Source organism: Lacerta agilis, chromosome 2, assembly GCF_009819535.1.
Source record: "Lacerta agilis isolate rLacAgi1 chromosome 2, rLacAgi1.pri, whole genome shotgun sequence".
NCBI classification, from domain to species: domain Eukaryota; kingdom Metazoa; phylum Chordata; class Lepidosauria; order Squamata; family Lacertidae; genus Lacerta; species Lacerta agilis.
In genome coordinates this window covers 61,909,690-61,930,238 of record NC_046313.1, presented here as the reverse complement: position 1 = coordinate 61,930,238, position 20,549 = coordinate 61,909,690, and the positions used below count along the sequence as shown (strand labels likewise).

Genomic DNA, 20,549 nt, shown 5'->3' with positions numbered 1-20,549 from the left:
TTCCTGCTCTGGTGAGTCTATCATTCCCATTCAGGAAGCATACTATATCATAAACATACAGTTCTAGCATTTGCCTTACAGTCAACTTGCATCTTACGCATGGGTTACATTCTGGGGGTAGTGGGCATAGTCAGAACAACCCCTTGAAATCGCTCCTGCATAAGCAATCTTACCTTCTGGAGCCAGCATGCCGAACAGGACATCCTCCCTGCCCCCAGCCCTTCCGGGCTCTGGGAGGCTCTCACAAGATCTTGGACAGCCACACAAGATCTCACGAGAGCCTCCCAGAGCCTGGTAAGCAAGGCAGAGAGCTTAAAAGTTCCTTTCACATTGAGAAACCCTGAACAAAAAGCTTTCAAGCTCTCTGCCTTCCATGCATTTAATTTGTGTGATTTCAACTGGCTGGCCTCCAGCTGCATAAAGTTGAAACTGCATGAGTTATGTTACGAGTTGACTGTACAAAGAAAAATGATTACAGTCTTCAGCACCAGCTTGACTGCTATCAAGGCCTGCATAAAAGCCAAGTATCTAGACAACTTCAACTGTATCTATACAACTCACCATTAAGGCAGCGCCGGCGATACTTGTGGTAGACATGTTGTGTGAAGCCATTCTCCTTGAGGAGTTCATGGGAGGGGTGCTGGAACTTGGGCAACGATTGTGGAGTGCAGCCATAGCTGCCAATGGCTGGCGTGCCTTCTGAGGGGCTGGAACTGAGCAAGGAGAAAACACTTGAGTCACTCAGAAGCATTACTGAAGTATTCAGAAAGCTACAGAAATGACATAAGGTTCAACTATACTTCAAAAGGGGATTTTCTCTGGCTGCAAGCATGTTTCTGAGAAAATGCTGAAAACTAAGTCAATATAGAGAAGAGGGGGTGAAAAAACCAGAACTCTTGCAAAAAAAACAAACACCTGTTTTTATCTGGATCTAATTTTAATGCCCCCCTGCCACCTATTTTAAAACTTCACTGAGAATTATCAACTGCCTGCCTTTGTAGTACCTTATGGATGCAGTTCGAGGCCTATGCTCCCGGGAATCCATCACCCAACCGACATGACATTCCATTGGAGGATTTGAACTGTGCCGTGTCTTCCTCTTCCGGGGCGTCTGCAAGAAGCAAGGGCTCAGTTGAGATCATGAAGACTGGTGTTTCTTATGGTCTCCAAGTCAAGAAGAATCACAAATACATTGAGCATAATCACATGCATTTGGCATAGGCAAAGCTTTTGGTATGCAAGACTTACCTTGGCATCTATCAACCTGCCTTCCTTAACCACTGGGTAAAAACGGGGCGTCTGTGTTGGGTCTTTCAGTTGAGGTGTGCGAGGAGTCCTGGGGGTTCTGGCATTGCGATAGTTTGGGGATTCTGGCACAGTTGTTGGCAAAGATCGGGCAATGGTTGAAGGCTCTGGCACACCAAAGAGCTTATTTGCCAGAGCATCTGTAGGAACTAAAAAAACACACCAAAATCTCTATAGCTTCTCCTGCATATATGTAATTCTCCAACATCCACATAAACACACTGCTTTCTGACTCTTAATAACCTGTCACAAGGGAAAACAAATTATAGTCAGGGCTTTTTTTCCCAGCCGGAATTCACTGGAACTCAGTTCTGGCACCTCTCAGGTGGGAGCTATTGCCATTGTAAGAGAACAAGGGAGGAAGTTCATGGTGAGTTCCGGCACCTCTTTTTCTAGAAAAATAGCACTGATTGTAGTGAATAGGTTTCCGGAGGGCAGGGAGTGCTTTAAAAATAAAAAATAAAAGCACCACCAAAACGATGGATAAGGACTGTAAAGATAATAAACATACTAGAGTAATTTCCTATTTGTTGTTATTTTAACCAGCATATGAACCACTGAAAAATACACACACACATACACACACACAACCTGTACAATATATACATAGATACAACATTAAAACACTGTATCAACCAACACACACACACACACACACACACACACACACACGAATACAAACAGGTTTTTATATTTCATTCCAAATTAAATCTTTACAGTCCACCATGTTATCCTCAATAAATGTTCCCCTCAATTTTTGGTCAGCAACTGCAAATCTCACAATTCTGAAGTAATTCTAGTTGCTAGACTTAACACGTCCAAACTCTGAAAAAACAGAGCAGATAAGAGAATATGGAAATGTAACTTAAATGGTTGGAGGTATTATTGGGCAAGACCCTCCTGTAAGTGAAAAGATAACACCGAGCATTCGGCAAAGGGTTTGGTCTCCTACCTTGTTGGAACCTTGGTGGTCCTGGAGGAACTTCCTGATTTGGATCAACGGGAGGCTCAGGAGTCAAAGTGTCAAACTGTTCTCGGCTGATCATATTCACCTTCTTGAAGTTCTCTACTTCTTGCTGCGTTTGGGGGAGGGGGAACCAGAGAGAAATGAAACACTTATATCTGGAGGTGGTAGGATACATCATCATCATCATTATCATAAAAAATAAAATATAGTTTATTATTCCCTGTTTCGTGTTTCTTCCCTCCCCACCCACCACCCCAGGAAATGGCAAATCACAGGCTACATGTGTTAAAGAACATTGCACCAGTTTCAAGTGTGACAAAATCTACTAGTCAGTCCACTAGATGGTTGCAACCTTTAAAAAAAATATGGTGAAACAGCCACCCACATCACACAAAACTTCTTCTGATGCAAAGCTTTCTTCATCGGGAGGCAAAGCTTTCATTAACAATCCCAGTCATGGAGACAACCAGTCGGTCAGCTGAGACCCAACAATAAAAACAGGGTGCAGATTAGAAATAATTATATGTGGAACTCAGAAATACTAGAGGCCACTGTATATTGAGTTGACGGAAGAATATATAGAGAATATACATGCAACAACAGTTTTGTGCAGAGGTTGCATTTCTGTGGAGCACATGCAAGTCTGCTCTGTTATGCACCACCACTTTTTGAGACCACTTCTGAGTTGTAGCAACTTGTGTGTGCTTTGAACAAGCATAAAACAAGTCATTGCCTGTACAACTCAGAAATACAGACCCCCATGTGCAGAGTTTGGCAAGTATAACCAAGCCAAAATAGGTATGGAGATGGCAGACAGATTTTTATTTTCGTAAAAGGAGCGCACAGCCTAGCCCTCCCTCCGACTGTTATTTCTACTACTACTTTTTATTTCCAGCTCACTTCCAGTATCACACCTTATATTTAAAGTACACGGCTTTGCCTAAAGAATCCCAGAAACTTTAGTTTACCCCTCCCGCACAGCTCCAATTCCCGGCACCCACAACAAACTGGTTCTGAGGATTCTGCATGGGAGAAGCCATTTGTTTTAAATGTCTGGTGTGTATACACAGCCAGAGCCAGAACAGGGAAAGTGGAGCAAGAGCAACCAATTATGGGAAGTTCAGACAGAGAAAGAGAGATGGTTCTGCATATTTCTCTTCCTTGCTTTTCATTTATAAGAAGGCCTTCCACGCACAGGCCAGTGAGGCCTGTAGTTAACTTGCAATTTCAAATTACACCTTAGGAAACACCTTCTAGTAATCTGTAATTGCTCCACAAAGCCTCCTTACGCAGCCACACCTAACATAATTCCTCTCTGTGAAGCAAGAAGCAAAATGTATAGTATGCTTGGACCTGAACATCTTTTTGTAAAGTAAGCCCTTAGAGGTAGGAAATACAGAAGGATTCTCTGATTTGCTGCAGCCAGCACTGAACAGTTGCAGTCCCTTCAGCAGCAACTCTACCTTCCCATCTCAAACATCTGCCACCAGAACATCTAAGGCCAGCGTTAATAAGGACTGCGTATTTAAGTTGTAGGTCTGTGTTTAGTAGCTGATCTTTGCATGCTCTCAAATGTCACAAGAGCTCCCTCTGGGAAGCAGCTGAGCAATTACCTCTGGCAGCTCTTCATTTCTGAAAATAAGAGGCACCACAATCTGCTAGCTGGTAAGCCTGAAAGCCCTTCTTCCTTAACCCCGGATTACTTAGTGGAAAAGTGAATGGCATTTGGCATGTGCTCAGAGGCACTGCTTCACTGAGTGAATACAGATTCCAGAGCTAGAACGAGCAGGGTTCAAATAAAGTATTAACAAACATGTGGCATAAAACTGCAAGGGGTTAAGGAGAGCAGGTCCTCATCCAGTATGTGCCTATGGACTACACTCATAGAATTTTGCACCTAAAAAGTCAGCTTTGCCAAAATTCACCAGCCCAAGCAAGGGAGGATGAGACAACAGCACAAGACTCTTAAAAGCAATTGCTCCAGAGAGGAAGACAAGGCAGCACGTGAAAGCATTTATGAGGCATAATCGGTTGCAAGCACCATGGCAGCATACAAAGCTGAAAACCAGGGGCCAGTTTAAGCAATACTTCAGAAATGTTTGGGAGAGGAGAATATTACCTGTTTGGTACTACACGTACTCAGACGTATATAAACAGAGTATGCCAAAGCATGCTAGTTTGTCAGGGCCCAGAAAGCCTGCAATGCCGGCATGTTAACATGGCATGCACAAGTACTGTCAATTCAGATTCTAAACAACACACAGTCAAAACTGCACATGTATTATTTTTCAGCAAGTCCAGAATCATGCTTAAAACTAGGCCCAAGTAACAAAAAAGCAAGGCATGGGTGTGATGCAAGGTGGAAGGAAACAATCTACATAGTGTGAAGACTTAGCTTCTTACAAATAGGTGGTGGTACTTATTGTTTGGAATCCACAACCAGGGTTATCATATATTGAAAAAGATACAAGAAAAGAAACTGAACAATACTTTCATACTCAAGATACAAGCATTTGGAACATAGTTAATGACTGCTGGTTCCAATTCTATCTTCTTTCATCAGTCACTTCCACTCAAAGGAAGCAGAAAAAGGTAGTAGAGACAACTTGCATGTTAGTCATCTTCCCAGGGCAAACAGATGCTTGTCAGATCCACTGCTTGCAATGCTCCCAACTCAGTTACATATAGGTGGGTTGGCAAGTGATTTAATACTTTTTGCACAAGGCACAAGTAATATTATCTCATGAATTGTGAAAATGAAACCACCATTGAACTAAAAATATTATCGAGACACAGTACACACAACTCCTTTTCCTACCCCCCCTCAGAACACAACCATTTTTGTTTGCACTAAGGTGGTACATCCCTGGTTCTCACCTTTATCTGAGAGTACTCTGGCTCAAACTGCTCTGTCCACAGGTCCTGCTCATAGTAGTACAGCCCATCATTGATCACCTTAGCCAACTCTGAGCTCATCTTTGCCCTGGATGTGTGGTTGCCTGTTCTATCTCCCCCTGGATGCCGGCGCAGGTAAGGGGGTGTCTGTGTTACAATCAAAATCTTATTCACGTCTCTGTCATCAATTTCGTAGTCTGAATCCTCATCTGACCAATCTGTAAAGGTGTTTTTTCGGCCATCCATCTGTTCCATCTCCTCATCAAACATGAAGTCCAGCTCCTCAGGCTCATCCTGATCTTTCTGCTTCACTGGTGTTTTGGATTCTTCTGGTTTCTGGTATCAAAATAGATAATGCTGTTAAGACAGAAGCTGCTGGGACATTGATCACAGAAGACTTAGCTAAGGGATCCTATGCAGCAAAACAAGACAAGCAAAGGTTCAACCTCAAAACAAAGGTCAACGCATAACAAACCAAACACACACTGATCACATAAAGCCCAGCCCACCATATGACCATCTTCCACCCATCATGATCCTCCAAGCACAGCAACCCTTCCATTGATGCTCATCCTTCAAGCATAGCAAACCAGCCTTGGGGCCTTAAAGTAGAACCCTCACAGCTGTAACTCCAAGAGAGGTGAACCAGCATCTAAACCTCACAAAATTCAATAGTACAAGTTACAGAAAAAGGATGGATGGAATTATGATGAAGTTTGTGTGCAGGAATAACTCTTTTGGGAAAGAGCAGAAACACCATCTCCCTACCCAGCATGCTTGACACAACTAAGGGGAGAAAGTGCCACACAAACGTTCTAGAACAGGGGTCAGCAAACTACGACCCGGGGGCCGGATGTGGCCCACCAGGCTCGTAAATCCGGCCTGTGGACCCTGCTGCCCGCTCGGTCAGTCCCCGCGCTGAGCTAAACCGGCGCGGCACAGCATTTCCTTGAAAAGAAGCTGTGGATGCCTCTGGGTGGGCAGCGGCGCTGGCGCGGCTTCGGGTTGGCTGCAGGAATTTCCTGCAGCCAATCTGTTGCCTTGCCGCGCGTATGCTGAGGTAAACCTGGCGTGGCCATAGATGGAGAGACTAGCGGGCAGGCGCCAGGTCTGGGCCGCGCCATGGACATCGTGACGGGCGTGTCGCAGGGCTTCAGCCAGACCTTGGACCGCCTGCTGGTGCCACACCTGGCCCAGCTCTGCTGCTGGTGGCACGCTTGGCGGCTGCACTGGAGCAGCTGGAGGATGAGCTGCGCACTGCCTGCCCGGTGCTCCACATGCACGGCCTGCCAGCAGACCTGGCCTTGGATGATGGGCCACAGCATGTGGTGCACGCTGCCTGAGAGCTATGTGGGAACAGGCTGATAGAATGGCTGCTGCTTGTCAACAACACCGGTGAGCAGGCGGCGCTGAGACACGCTCCTGAGCACATGCAGAGTGCGTTCCTCCTCCAGGTCCAGAGACAGCTGCAGGACCGGCTTGCAGGGTTTTTATATTTTTCAAAATATAGTCCAGCCCCCCACAAGGTTTGAGGGATAGTGGACTGGCCCCCTGATGAAAAGGTTTGCTGACCCCTGTTCTAGAACCTCCTATGTCTTCTGCCCAGCATTAAATGTGTCCATTTGTAGGTCTGACATACATGAGGATGTCAGCTAATGCAATTCACCAACTACCTTGGGTCTGATTGGAGAAGGCCTAGGCCTCTTCTTCACTTCAATCCATGCTTCAGAGTCCAAGTCTGGCAGGCTGGCAGAAAGGCCTTTGGGCATTGTCTTCAGATTACTAACTTCCTCAGTCTTCATTGGCACAGGACTAGCAGAGCGGGGAGACCCAGGAGCAGATTCTGTAACATGGTATTTTAGTAAAAGATAAATATCTGTACATGCAGGCAACAGCCCTTTACAAAACACCCACAAGGTTTAGCCCGAAGCTGTGAATAACATGTGCTTTGCAACTGAGTAGGGATGGCAACTTTCCCCTCCCTTTACAGAGCTATCATGAACATCTGAGATGAGTGGAAGAGCTGTGGCCATTTACATATTTTCTACTTTATTTGTATTAAGCACTAATGAAAATTTGTTGGTTCTATTATATGATCCTTAGAATTTTTGCCTGAGCCATACATAGCTCTGACTAATTATGATATTCAGTGGCTTTCCTTTCACCAGCTGAGACTCCCATTTCTCTACAGGATATAATGCTTGAAATATATAAAATGTTTTCACCAGCTGCCTGAAGCACAACATGGAAGGGGACCTTCTAACCATCCTTGGGAGGGAGTTCCAAAATGAGAGTGCTACAAGAACAAATGCTTGTATCTCCACCTAGTGCACCTGCCTTGGTGGTGCAATACATGGAAGAGCCATGCTAAAGATTACTGTAACTGATGGGCAGGTTCATACAGAAGCTGTTGAAATATCCTGGCCCCAAGCTACTTAGGGTCTTACATTTATTAGCCAGCACCTTTATGTGGACCTAGAAATCAATTGAAAGGAAGTACAATTTTAATGGTCAGAAAAAATGAGCACCAGAAATTAAGTTAGACTAACCAATAACTATCAAGAGTGATGGTAACCAAGGGGGGCTTTTTCAATAAAAACCTTACAACTGTTTCCTTTAGAAACAGTTAGGGTTAGAAAATAGCTCTCATCCAGAGAAGCATTAACAGTCTCCGTAATCCAAACAGCTAGCCCTCCTCTAGCACTTTTACTCAGCGAAGATGTATATGGATTTAAAACAGAAGTGGTTGGTCTCAATCTTCAAAACAATTTGTCCACATCCTCAAGCTCAATATGCTCAAATTTAGTCACTAAAATAGCAGACGTCTTAGATCAGGTGTTCTCAACCTGTGGAGGTCCATTGAAACCCTAGGTGGTCGATGGATGAACTTCGGGGGGTGAACCAGGAACACACAAAAATTCCAATGCAATAAAATAAATTGTATGCAAAGTTTTGTGTGTATGTGTATTTTTCAGGGGAGGTGTTCCATAGTTTTCATCACAGGGGTACATAACCCCAGAAAGGTTCGGAACTACTCAGCTCAGATATAAGCAATTTTATTGGCAAATTATTTTGTCAACTGGCCACAGTGAGACGCCTAAGGCTCCTCCTCATTACCTTGGGGGACCAGTATTTAACATTCCTTCACCATTTAGAAGAGCCGTGCTGGCCAATACTGTGTTCATCAGGCATATACCAAGAACAAAACAGAACACAATGCCTGCTCAGCAACACACAACACACTCAATAATAATAATAATAATAATTTTTTATTTGTACCCCGCCCTCCCTGGCCAGTTAAGTGTGCAGCAACAAAAGTGTGAGGCTTTATCAATTTTGTTTCCAAGAAGCTCTCAAAGCCAGCACAAAGGGAATCAGGCATTATTTTTCTTTTAAGAATCTGTCTCCTAATGGATTAAGATCACCCATTATCTACATGACTGGATAGCAATACAGTCATACCTTGGAAGTCGAACGAAATCAGTTCTGTAAGTCCGTTCGGCTTCCAAAGCGCGGCTTCTGATTGGCTGCAGCCGTGGAAGCCGTCGGACATTCAGCTTCCAAAAGAACGTTCGAAAACTGGAACAGTCACTTCTGGGTTTCAATCGTTCAGGACCCAAAACATTTGAGAACTAGGCTGTTCGAAAACCAAGGTACAAATGTACACTCATTTCTGATATTATGCAGCAACAGATGTGCATGACTGAAGGCTGCAAGTGGTCTGGCTGCTATTTATGGCACATTTTAGTATTACTGGATCACAAGAGCATATAAGAGCACCGCTTAGACCTATCTGCTGCAGAACACCAACATAAAAAACAGGATGTACATATTACATGTTCAAGGAAGTCTTGATAGAACAGTGCAGTCAGCTTTGTGTGTACGTGTTAGTTAAGTAAAGCTGAAGTTTTGCTAACCATTATACAAGATACATAATGGTGTCCTGGTCTCAAATTCATCACCACAACACAAATAAAACTGCTTGGATAGAGCTTCTAAAACACTATCAACAGACCTGTTTCCTTTTGGAAGCTTTGCCTGGGCACAAACTCCGGGCAGTTGATGAGCTGAGAGAAGTCAGTTTGTGCATAGTCTGTCATGGGAGGGCCAGGTAAAGGCCATTTCTCTGGTTCTTCCTTTCTCCTGATTTTCTGGTCCACAATCTCTACCACTTTGCTGTCTTTCAATGCCTGAAAAACAATCACTGTCAGCATTAATACTAAAGTAAGATATCCTTCGTTCTCTCTTCCTCCCACATACCCTCTCCCTACTCCCCACAGAAACAGAGACACATATTTAATACTGCGTATAAAGGTTCACCTTCCTTTTTCTCCAGACCATTGTTTGTTTACAAAAAATGTTCTCCACCACCCTTGATTGTGCAGAAAAGAGAAATCCCAGAAGTATGCAAATAATATCAATGACGAACAGAACTGCAAGCCCTGTCGTACAGCTATTTAAAGCCTCAGTCTTCAAAATGCAACTGCATCCTGAAAACTGCAAGCATGCAGTTGGCAGAATGCATGAACTACCTTTTGCATAACTGCAAAGAACACAAGTCTGCTGAGACATTTGTCACACTGCTTTGATCATCTTGCTCAGAGATATATCAGGATAGGCCCAAGGGTTTGAACAGGGCACTTCATTCTTGATTGCCCAGCACTCCACTCACAAATGGCCCAAATAAGAAACACAGGGTAATTTTTTACCTTAATTATGAGGCCAACATCTGTAGTCAAGGCCTGCACCCGATGGAAACTGGCAATCAGAGTGATGGGAAGAAAGCCTTCTACGTCCATTTTCCGTCTCAGGAAAAAATCTCGTTCCAAGTTGTCAACACTGAAGTAGTACTCTCTGAACACAGTAAATAGACGACGATGAAACAAACACGTGCACACACACCAAGTAACACTTAACAGAATAAATACCTCTGACCTCCTGAAAATTACACCCCTCTTTCTGTTTACTAATACTTTACAAAAATAGGTAAATACCCTAGTTCTCTTTCAGCACTGGATGCTATGGGAGAAATTCCATGACCATAGCTCAAGACATATCCACATGAATAAGTATATATTTTTATACTGTATTTTCAATATTCATAGGCCCCCTTTCAGGATTATTTTTCCCAATATGAAATACAATAATTAAAACCATTTGAACAACAAACTGCAACATTTAACAACATAATCTAATCTATAATTTTAAAAGGTTCTAACAGAATATTTTAATATCAACAATAAAATATAAAACAAGCTGCAGAAAATCCCCAGAATACTAATAAAAATATTGATTCAGCCCTGCAGAATGTAATCATTTGGGCAGAAGAAAACTCATCATTTCCTCCTTTCTTCTTGAGTTTTAACTAAAACTAGCCCAAACTAAGCTAATTCTGCTTACACGAGTAAAAGCTGAATGACATTCTAATAATAAAAAAAAATCTGAAGGATGCAAATCCTGAAATCAGCTGTTCCAGGATTTGGTAAGTAGTCCAGCTTGCATGTCATGCTCTAACCAATGGGCTGCCAACTTCTGAAGTCTGTGGGAACCAAACACTTAGGGACATCTCTGTTTAGCTATGCAGTGCACAGGGAGTCCAGGCTACCCCTTGAAGGGGAAAGCAAAGCTACCAGTCTCCTCAGGACAGTCAATCTAAATTCTACCAGGTCTCATTGCATGAAAAAGGTGATTCATTCTCTTCTTCTGCACATCAGGACAGCATGCAGATACTGAAGGTGTAGGATGCAACTTCCAACAAAAGGCAAGCTTTCCTTTTCCAGGAAGCAGGCACTACTACCACTGATTCAACAGAGGCATAAACTGGCCTAAAGTACAATTATATGTTTCTAGAGAGGCAATTTATGTCAGAGGCCGCTCACTTTTCTTGCTAGAGTCTTAACTGTAAGTGTAGGGCATGGCTATGGAGACTGCCACCGTTGATTCAGGGGCCAGCAAAAATCTTGCATATTTCCAATTGGCCAACCTGTTATAAACAGTTGTGCCAGTCAGTGTACCCACTGGCACATATTCACAGGCTGTGATGATGGTGCAAGAATCCCCATTCTACCTACTTTTACTCAGGATGAAGACCATTGTCTTTGCAAACACAACTCCTAACTTTTAATCTACTACAAAAAGGTATAAAACTAGCTACAACTCTTCAAAAGGCAAATACTGTTTGGTTAGCTACTCCTAGAATCAAAACTGACACTTACATCTGCCGTTTGATATAGTCCTTGAGCAACTCTTGGTCAACACTGTACAGCTCAGTGCTACTGATGTTGTCAAAATAGTAAGTGATATTACTGGTGTATTTCTGAGTGCGTGAGCCATCAGAGCCATCAAATTTCCGGTAACCGTACTGATAATCAAAATGAGCTGCAAGGGGAAAGAAGCAAAAGGAAATTTCTTAAGACTTCAACTTTTCTAAGACCACTCTACACTGTTAATATCCACAGATTAGGAGAACCAGGCTTGCAGCAGCCTAATTTAGGAACTGGAAAAGGCATTGACATTTTCTTTTGGAAAGACCATTTTAAACAGAATTGCAATGCAAGATCCACAGAAAATGTGCATCTAGCACTGGTCAAGCAAAACAAAGTTGCACTATATAATAACAGAGGTTCACAACTGGCGACTTCTTGAATGACTATTATATTTGTAATACATATTTGAGAATCTACAAAAAGTCTGTTTACTTAGTGTAGTAGCTTTTTAGTTCAAAATACTCAGTTAACTAGTATGGTTGCATTTCCAGTGGCAATAAATTTACACAAAAATTACACAAACATGAACAATGCTCTTTAATAGTACAGTGGTACCTTGGGTTAAGAACTTAATTTGTTCCAGAGGTCCGTTCTTAACCTGAAACTTAACCTGAGGTACCACTTTAGTTAATGGGGCCTCCCGCTGCCGCGCAATTTCCGTTCTCATCCTGAAGCAAAGTTCTTAACCCGAGGTACTATTTCTGGGTTAGCGGAGTCTGTAACCTGAAGCGTCTGTAACCTGAGGTACCACTGTACATTTATTTTAGTGCATGTAATCAAACTGTGCTGAGTCACAGTCCAGCCAAAACAATGCAGTTGTCCCCTAGCCATTGATATTCCAAGTGGGAGAAGAAATTTGTTGTCTACCACATCCTGTATACAAAGCCACAATTATAAAAAAATATTATGGTCTTATACGTACAGCGAGTACCTCCTCTTCCTCGCCCTCTCCCTCTCCCCCGACCACGGCCTCTGCCTCGGAAGGAACCACGCACAGTTGCTCCCTCACTCTTAACACTAGAGGTTTCATCATGGTCAGGCCAGCTTCGTTCATGTTTGTTATCCAGATGCCAACCTGCAAGAGAATGTTAAGAGATGAGCATACCCCTAAGAGGTGTGAAATGCTTGGGAGATGCTGGTTGAATCATGGAGGGCTGGTGGATTCTATCTCCCTCATACACATTATGCAGATAATGACAGAGGCTTAGCCAGAAAACAAACCAGTTAAAAAATACATTACCAAAAATACCTTTTGAGTCACTTCGGTTGTTGGAAGGGTGCCGGTGCTGCTCATTTTGTCTGTTGTTGCGAGAAGCTGTTTTGTCTCTTGGTACCTCAGACTTCATGTCTATTTGCAGAGGGACCCATTTGTGTCTGCTGCCTGCAAGGCACCAAGGACCGGCTGTTACAAATCTTTATGAGGAAGTACAAAACATCTCACCCAGGAAAGCACAAGGAGAGAAGGCATATCATTCAGGTCTTCGTAACTGACCTTAACTAGCAAAAGTGTTAAGAATATAATAAAAGCTCTGCCGGATCATATCTTGGACATACCATATATCAGCCTTTACCAACATGGTGCCCTTCAGAAGTTTGGGACCACAACTCCCATCAGTCCCAGTTAGCACAGCTGAGCCTGATAAGAGTTGTAATCCAAAGCATCTGGAGGGCACCATCTTGATGAAGTCCCTGAGATCCCAGACCACTGTGCTTCAGCACTTTCAAATAGTTTCTTCTCACCCTTCTTCTTCTGAGCTGATTTCTGGTTGTCATCATCTCCATTCTTCTCCTCCCCCGATTCATCTGACCGGGCTTTCATGTTCTCTTTACCATCGCTCCCTTCCCCTTTCTCCTGCTCCTTCATGTTTTTCTTAATAGGAAGCTTCCGGAGAGATTGAGGCTTGTGTGGCAGCTGCTGAAAATGACAATCAGACATGCAAGCTGGAAATCAAAATGGCGGTTGAGCAAAGGTGGATCACAACTGACACAGCAGTTCATTTAGCTGCCTGATGTGCTCACAATCACACTTGCGTTCACAATCACTCTTATGAGCCCACCTGAAGAGTCTAGAAACCAAGAGAGAGCTCCAATTCATGAGCAATAACTTCTTGATAAAGCACGACTTCAAGCTAAAGCAGTTATTGCATAGTTATATAGAAGCAACCTGTTCCGAAGTTAAGAAGGTTACAAGAGCAAGACTTTAGTCAAATTAGAAGGCAAGTGTGTACTTCAGGCACATGCACTGCAGAATGAGTCCCAATGATTTCTGAATGATACAGAAACCAGACATGGTTAGGTTTGGTGAATGAAGAAAGGGCAGGACACCAGACCCAGAGAAGGGGCTGGCTGACAAGATGTAATGATGCTGGAAAGCTACTGCCAAAGGGGAGGGAAGCCCCAAAATAGAAGTATGCTTTAAGCACTTCTGCATCTGCACTGTGTCCCTCTTTGAGTGCTTTTCCACCCACCATAAAGCCACACAGAAGACAAGGCATTGGCTCCAGAAGCCTGGCTTGGTGCTAACCAGCCCACCTGCTTCATCCCCTTGTAAGAACAATCCCAGGTTTGCCTGAAGACTTGGTAAATTTACCTTCTCCGTTGTGGCCAGATTTTAGAATGGGCTCCAAGCTGATGTCCCAGAATAGCACCGCTGAGCTAGGGAGCATAGTGGGCAGGGAAACCCTAAAAGGAAATCATCTGCCTGGGATCTGTAATGAGCTATTCCTGGCTTTCTCCTAAGCAGAGATTTAGCACCCCCAAAAAGTGTTGCTCAAACTAAACTCTCAGCAATATGGTGGGAAACAACAGACTCTGTGCCGCAACATGAATTATCTTGTTTCAACACTTCATCACCCCTTCAAACATTCACCCATGCATACATCTTTAGGCATATTTGACCAAATACACTCATGGTAGGGAATATCACTTTAATTTATGACATGTTGGTAGACCACATGTAAGTAACAGTAAGAATATAGGCAGGTAAAATCGAACATAAACACATTTTTGCATATGTGTGCATGTGTGGGTGGGGTTTTTTGTTTTTGTAAAAGTAAGTATATTATTTTCTTCCGTCAATTTAATCTTTAAAAATATAGCACTTTTTTCTTTTAAAGGAGATGAACTTAAACATTTTTAGTAAGTTGCTCAAATAGCTCAATGCTGTAGGGTTTGCGACAATAAGGAAGCACTCAGCAGGAAGAGTGCAACCAAGAAGGGGATGGAATGTGACTCCTAGAAAATCCTAGCTTACTAATTGTTCTCTCTTTTTGAACTGTATCAGTGGTGGGTCAGTTTGTGCTCATACATACAATAGGAAGAATTGAAATTTATACACAATTTGCACCCTATTTTCTTCCTGGTGCTTCCATTTTGTTTTTAAACAAATTGCCAGGAATATTTATATGCCACCCAATAACCAAGTTATCGGGGCACCTTATGCAGCACCAAACTAAAGTTCAAGGAGAAAATGCAGAAAATTGGTCCACCTGCAAAACCAAACTGAAAATCATTTTCAAGGACTAAGAAGAACTAGATAAATAAATGCTGTGGAGAGAATGGGAAGTACCCCGGAAAAAGAAAATATACCCTTTAAGCTTTGTCATTTTATACAAAGCACGATGTTGCAATTCTACTATCACAACACCAGCCAAAGGACAGTTGGCTTTCTCCACTTAACAGAAGCAGAGAAAGTAGTAAATTCCCAGCAATTGAGAATCCCGTATTGAAAAGTGACACTTTGCCCACTGAACAAAGGGTTATTCTTTAACCTGTTTTGTAACTGATTTGCTGTATTTTTTTATTTAAAAAAACCCTTCAGTGAGTAGGCATAAATACCTCTACAACCTACAGAGCAATTGGAATGAATTCAAAATGTTCTTCTTTTAAGTTAAGAAATGATCAAAGTTCTATCTCAAAGCCTAGATTTTTTAGATGAACAAACACAGGTCATTTCTCTAACCATTAAAAAAACAAAACAACCATCAAGTTCAAGGCATTCAACCTCATCCTCAGTTACTACAGGATTTGAAAGAAGACAAAAACTAGGATGTGTACACAGGCCAAGTTTCACCTTGTATCACCTGTACACTTCAGGGGAAAAAAATCAGATTTGTTTCCATGTTATTTTTCTTGAATCCATGTCTCAGGTTCCAAGTCACTCCATATAAAATGAAGCTCTGTTGGCCAATTAACTATAATGGGAAATCTAAATATGGCAATATTTCCCCCCTTTTGACCAAGCTGATGTAATTTACAGATGCAAGAGCTCCTCCAGTGCAGATTAGGCCTGCCAAGTTGCAGATAAACAGGTCCACAGCCTTTTTTTGGTGGGGGGTGTACAAGGTAGTCATAATCCTTTAAGAGGGAGTAGGGATGTGTGTGTCTTGCTCTTTCTTATCTTAAAATAATTAAAAAGTGTTTGAGTGGTGTATATATTCTTCCATGTACATTTTTTTTTTAAAAAAAAGTTTGCAGCTTCACACTGGCCTTAGGCTTTACTACCCTGGCCTGAGTAACAAATATCCCACCCCATGTTTGATGGTGTGCCTCAGTTCTATCCTGTCCCTCATACTATCTAATGTCTGTAATAAAGCAACGGGGAAAAGCTATTCAGAGGTTTGGGCTGAATTGTCATTTGTTTGTGGATTAATATGATGCTCCACTTATTTTCCATCTATCCAACCTAGGGAGGCTGTGGAACTTCTGAGCCAATGCTTGAAGACCTTTTGAGGATGGATGAGGAAGAAGACCGAGCAGCAGCTTAATCCAAACAAAATGGAGGTCTTGTGGGTAGGAGTTACAGGTAGGTAGCCGTGTTGGTCTGCCATAGTCGAAACAAAATAAAAAAATTCTTTCCAGTAGCACCTTAGAGACCAACTGAGTTTGTTCTTGGTATGAGCTTTCGTGTGCATGCACACTTCTTCAGACACGAAAGCTCATACCAAGAACAAACTCAGTTGGTCTCTAAGGTGCTACTGGAAAGATTTTTTTTATTTTGTGGGTAGGAGATATGGCAATCTTGAATAGAGGTGTTCAACCTGTCCATGATGAGATTGCACTCCTCCTAAAGAATCAAGTTCCCAGTTTTAATTACTTGCTGAAGGGGAGGTTCAGGTCCTGATGCTACTCAGGAATACCTTTTACCAGCTTAGTCCGGTACACCAACTGTGGCCCTATATGGAGAGATCAGACTTGACCTCATTTATCCACCCATATGGTATATGGATGTGGTTGTCCAGGGGGTCAGAAGATCAGAACCCATTATACCAATTTTGTATTAGATGAACTGGTTACCAGTGCATTTCCAGCCCTAATAAAAAGTGTTAGCCACTACTTTAAAGCCCTGAATGGCTTAGGTTCAGGTTACATAAATGACTGCCTTTACTTAACAGGGACTGTTGGTTACTGAAATAATTTTATATGAGTATAAAGCCCACTTCCACAATGCTAATTCATTTTAAGCACAACAATGTAATCTGTTTTATATACTTCTACCTCTTTCCATCATCTATGGATACTGTATGTGTTTATCTATCTGTCTGTACATTAAATCACCATTTCAATTGAGCTTTCATAATTATGTGATTTATTGCGTCCAATAAACACTCTCAAACAGTAAATGAAGGGAACACCGATCTTTGGGGGCAATTAAGGTACCATTCCCCCAACCCCCCATTTTTCTCAATTTTCATTATTGGGTGTAAGGGGACATAGTTCTTACCACCATGTTACTTCCCATTCAATACACACACATAAAATAATCTGGAAGGGATCCCTTACTCTATATATACTTTAAAATAAAAAAAACTTCTCAGCTTTTATTTAACTGGCAGGATTTAAGGAAGACTAAATAGACACTGCATTTATAGAATGGTTCAAATGTTAATCCCAATGCACTGCATAAATTTAAGCCTAAAGTTATTCTGGGCTGTATCCCACTGAATTACTGCAACACAACTTCCCCTTCCTCTCCTCCCCCTACATCATACGTAAATCTGCTCTAGTGAGATGAGGGAACCGCCAAGAGTAGTTTTGGGGCTGTGGGAACACAAAGATAATAGGAGGTTCCACTGTGCAAGAAGTTGTTCCGCTCACACAATCACTTACCGTATTTTTCGCTCCATAAGACGCACTTTTTCCCTCCTGAAAAGGAAGGGAAAATGTTGCTGCGTCTTATGGAGCGAAGGCTTCGCTCCTGCGGCCTCCCCCCACCCTGATTTCGGGCACTGGGTGCTGCATCGGCGCGGGGAGCTGGGCGGTGGGGGAGGCAGCCGGGATCCCAGCTGCTTCCTCCACCACCCAGTGCCCGAAATCAGGATTTTTGGATCGACGCGGGGCGCTGGGTGGTGGAGAAAGCAGCCGGGATCCCAGCTGCTTCCTCCACCACTCAGCACCCCGCGCCGATCCAAAAAGCAGGCTTTCTGCATCGGCGCGGGGAGGTGGGCGGTGGGGAAAGCAGCCGGGATCCCAGCTGCTTCCTCCACCACCCAGCACCCCGCGCCGATCCAAAAAGCAGGCTTTCTGCATCGGCGCGGGGAGGTGGGCGGTGGGGAAAGCAGCCGGGATCCCAGCTGCTTCCTCCACCACCCAGCGCCCGAAATCAGGCTTTTTGGATCGACGCGGGGCGCTGGGTGGTGGAGAAAGCAGCCGGGATCCCAGCTGCTTCCTCCACCACCCAGCACCCCGCGCCGATCCAAAAAGCAGGCTTTCTGCATCGGCGCGGGGAGGTGGGCGGTGGGGAAAGCAGCCGGGATCCCAGCTGCTTCCTCCACCACCCAGCACCCCGCGCCGATCCAAAAAGCAGGCTTTCTGCATCGGCGCGGGGAGGTGGGCGGTGGGGAAAGCAGCCGGGATCCCAGCTGCTTCCTCCACCACCCAGCACCCCGCGCCGATCCAAAAAGCAGGCTTTCTGCATCGGCGCGGGGAGGTGGGCGGTGGGGAAAGCAGCCGGGATCCCAGCTGCTTCCTCCACCACCCAGCGCCCGAAATCAGGCTTTTTGGATCGACGCGGGGCGCTGGGTGGTGGAGAAAGCAGCCGGGATCCCAGCTGCTTCCTCCACCACCCAGCACCCCGCGCCGATCCAAAAAGCAGGCTTTCTGCATCGGCGCGGGGAGCTGGGCGGTGGGGAAAGCAGCCGGGATCCCAGCTGCTTTCTCCACCACCCAGCGCCCGAAATCAGGCTTTTTGGATCGACGCGGGGCGCTGGGTGGTGGAGGAAGCAGCCGGGATCCCAGCTGCTTCCTCCACCACCCAGCACCCCGCGCCGATCCAAAAAGCAGGCTTTCTGCATCGGCACGGGGAGCTGGGCGGTGGGGAAAGCAGCCGGGATCCCAGCTGCTTTCTCCACCACCCAGCGCCCGAAATCAGGCTTTTTGGAGCAGCGCTGGGTGCTGGGTGGTGGAGGAAGCAGCTGCTTTCTCCACCACCCCACACCCTGTGCTCATCCCACTTGCTTTGAAGGGAGCTGGGGACAAGGGGTGAACGCTCACCCCTTCTCCCCTGCTCCCTTTAAAAAAAACGGGGATGAGCCTTTTTGAAGGGGTGCATGGTGCCCCTTCAGAGAGGCTCATCCCCGCTTTTTTTAAAGGCAGCGGGGGAGAAGGGCTGAGCGTTCACCCCTTCTCCCCAGCTGTCTTTAAATCTTTAAACCTCCCCAACACCAGCGAAAGTGGGGTGGGAGGACAGGAAGCCCTACAGCATCGCTACTGGGCTTCCCCTTTCTCTGCCCCACTTTCGCTGGTGTCGGCAGGGTGGGAGAGGCAGGGGAGGCCCGTAGCATGTTCCTCTCCCAGTCCCTCCACCGCTGCTGCCTCCTTCGCTCCCCCTCCCAGCCTTTTAGAGGAGGAAAACCAGAAAAATATTTTTTCCCTGGTTTCCTCCTGTAAAAACGAGGTGCGCCCTATGGTCCGGAGCGTCCTATGGAGCGAAAAATACGGTAATTGGCTATAACTCTGACTCTAAAAAAACTTTTTTTAAAAACTTACTTCTAAACTAGACTAACTTTCACAGTGGTGCCTAGGCATAAGAAAGATATATACCAAGGCTGCAATTCAACACAGTTATCTAGAGTAGGTCTCATTTAACTTAATGGGACTTCCCGCTCAGTAGACATGAATAGGATTGTAATGCTACCATCATAGCAAGCCACTTTACTACAAAGAAATTCCCAAAGGCCTATGGAATGGTTTGCTTTTGCACAGAACACTATTCATTCAGGAACCCTAGTCATCCACAATCACGGCAAAGAACAGAAGCACCTTCCTTCTCAAGTCAGAATGGGTGTTTTACCTGGACACTCTTGTGAGCTATTTCTCCTGGCGTTGGCCAGTTTGTGGCATCCCCAAAGTCACCAACCTAGTAAGACAAGCAGAGATATCAAATCAACAGAGCATCATAGAGCAAGGAGTTCCCCTTTGTAAAACTGCCATATTTCTCCAGCAGGAGAATTTTTCATCTCCTTTAAAAATCCACACTAAGCACCTATTTCTGTCCTTTTTCATGGTGAACATTTCAGATTTCAAAGGCCATGACAGAGTACAGTAAAGGGACAGTGCCTAATCTTACATTCTCTAGACTACAACTCCCCCCATCCCTGACCATTGGCTATGTTGGCTGGGCTGATGGAAGCTGCAATCCAACTTTGGAAGGCAACCCATTCTCTAGAGCCCCATTAATCTTCGCCTTTGTTACCCTGTGACACCAATTGCCAGAGAGAGTAATTCTTAAGACTATTTATATCAAGTATTTTGTGCAATACAAATGTACACAAGCATTTAGAAATTAAAACTCTGCAAAACACCTTTTAAAAAGAGCAGGTGTGTCTGCTGTAGCATTGATGGGTACATTTAATCTGCCTTCTTTAAATTCTTGTTCTCTAGTCATCTGAACTGTTCCTGACACATTTCAATGCTGCAATTTCCACAGCCTTGTGGTGTATCACTGATTTGTTCCTCCTTAAAATGCAATAGAAGGAGGGGCTTCAACTCAGTTTCAGCAATTAAGGCATGACTAAATGTTGTCATTGCAAACACAGTGCCACCTAGTGAACATTGTTTACACTAGCAACACAGGTGCTACAAAAGGTTGGGAAGATAATTCTGGGGGTGTGGCTAGC

The 20,549-nt window shown here is 44.2% G+C and overlaps 1 protein-coding gene across 5 annotated transcripts in view; it reads right to left on the bottom strand.

Annotated features, from left to right (window-relative positions):
* LARP1 (La ribonucleoprotein 1, translational regulator) overlaps positions 1-20,549 on the bottom strand; it is a 67,378-nt gene that overhangs the window by 8,670 nt on the left and 38,159 nt on the right. The window contains exons 3-15 of one of the 5 annotated variants that reach the window (XM_033140348.1): positions 19,724-19,789; positions 13,174-13,348; positions 12,674-12,814; positions 12,365-12,508; positions 11,383-11,545; positions 9,877-10,021; positions 9,183-9,357; positions 6,841-7,010; positions 5,150-5,503; positions 2,258-2,381; positions 1,249-1,454; positions 1,005-1,111; positions 562-713 (exon numbers count right to left, since the gene is read on the bottom strand). In XM_033140348.1, coding sequence (XP_032996239.1) covers positions 562-713; positions 1,005-1,111; positions 1,249-1,454; positions 2,258-2,381; positions 5,150-5,503; positions 6,841-7,010; positions 9,183-9,357; positions 9,877-10,021; positions 11,383-11,545; positions 12,365-12,508; positions 12,674-12,814; positions 13,174-13,348; positions 19,724-19,789 — 2,122 coding nt within the window. Of the gene's footprint in view, positions 1-561; positions 714-1,004; positions 1,112-1,248; positions 1,455-2,257; positions 2,382-5,149; positions 5,504-6,840; positions 7,011-9,182; positions 9,358-9,876; positions 10,022-11,382; positions 11,546-12,355; positions 12,509-12,673; positions 12,815-13,173; positions 13,349-19,723; positions 19,790-20,549 lie in introns of all 5 variants that reach the window. The other 4 variants (XM_033140345.1, XM_033140346.1, XM_033140349.1 and 1 more) reach the window with 4 other exon arrangements.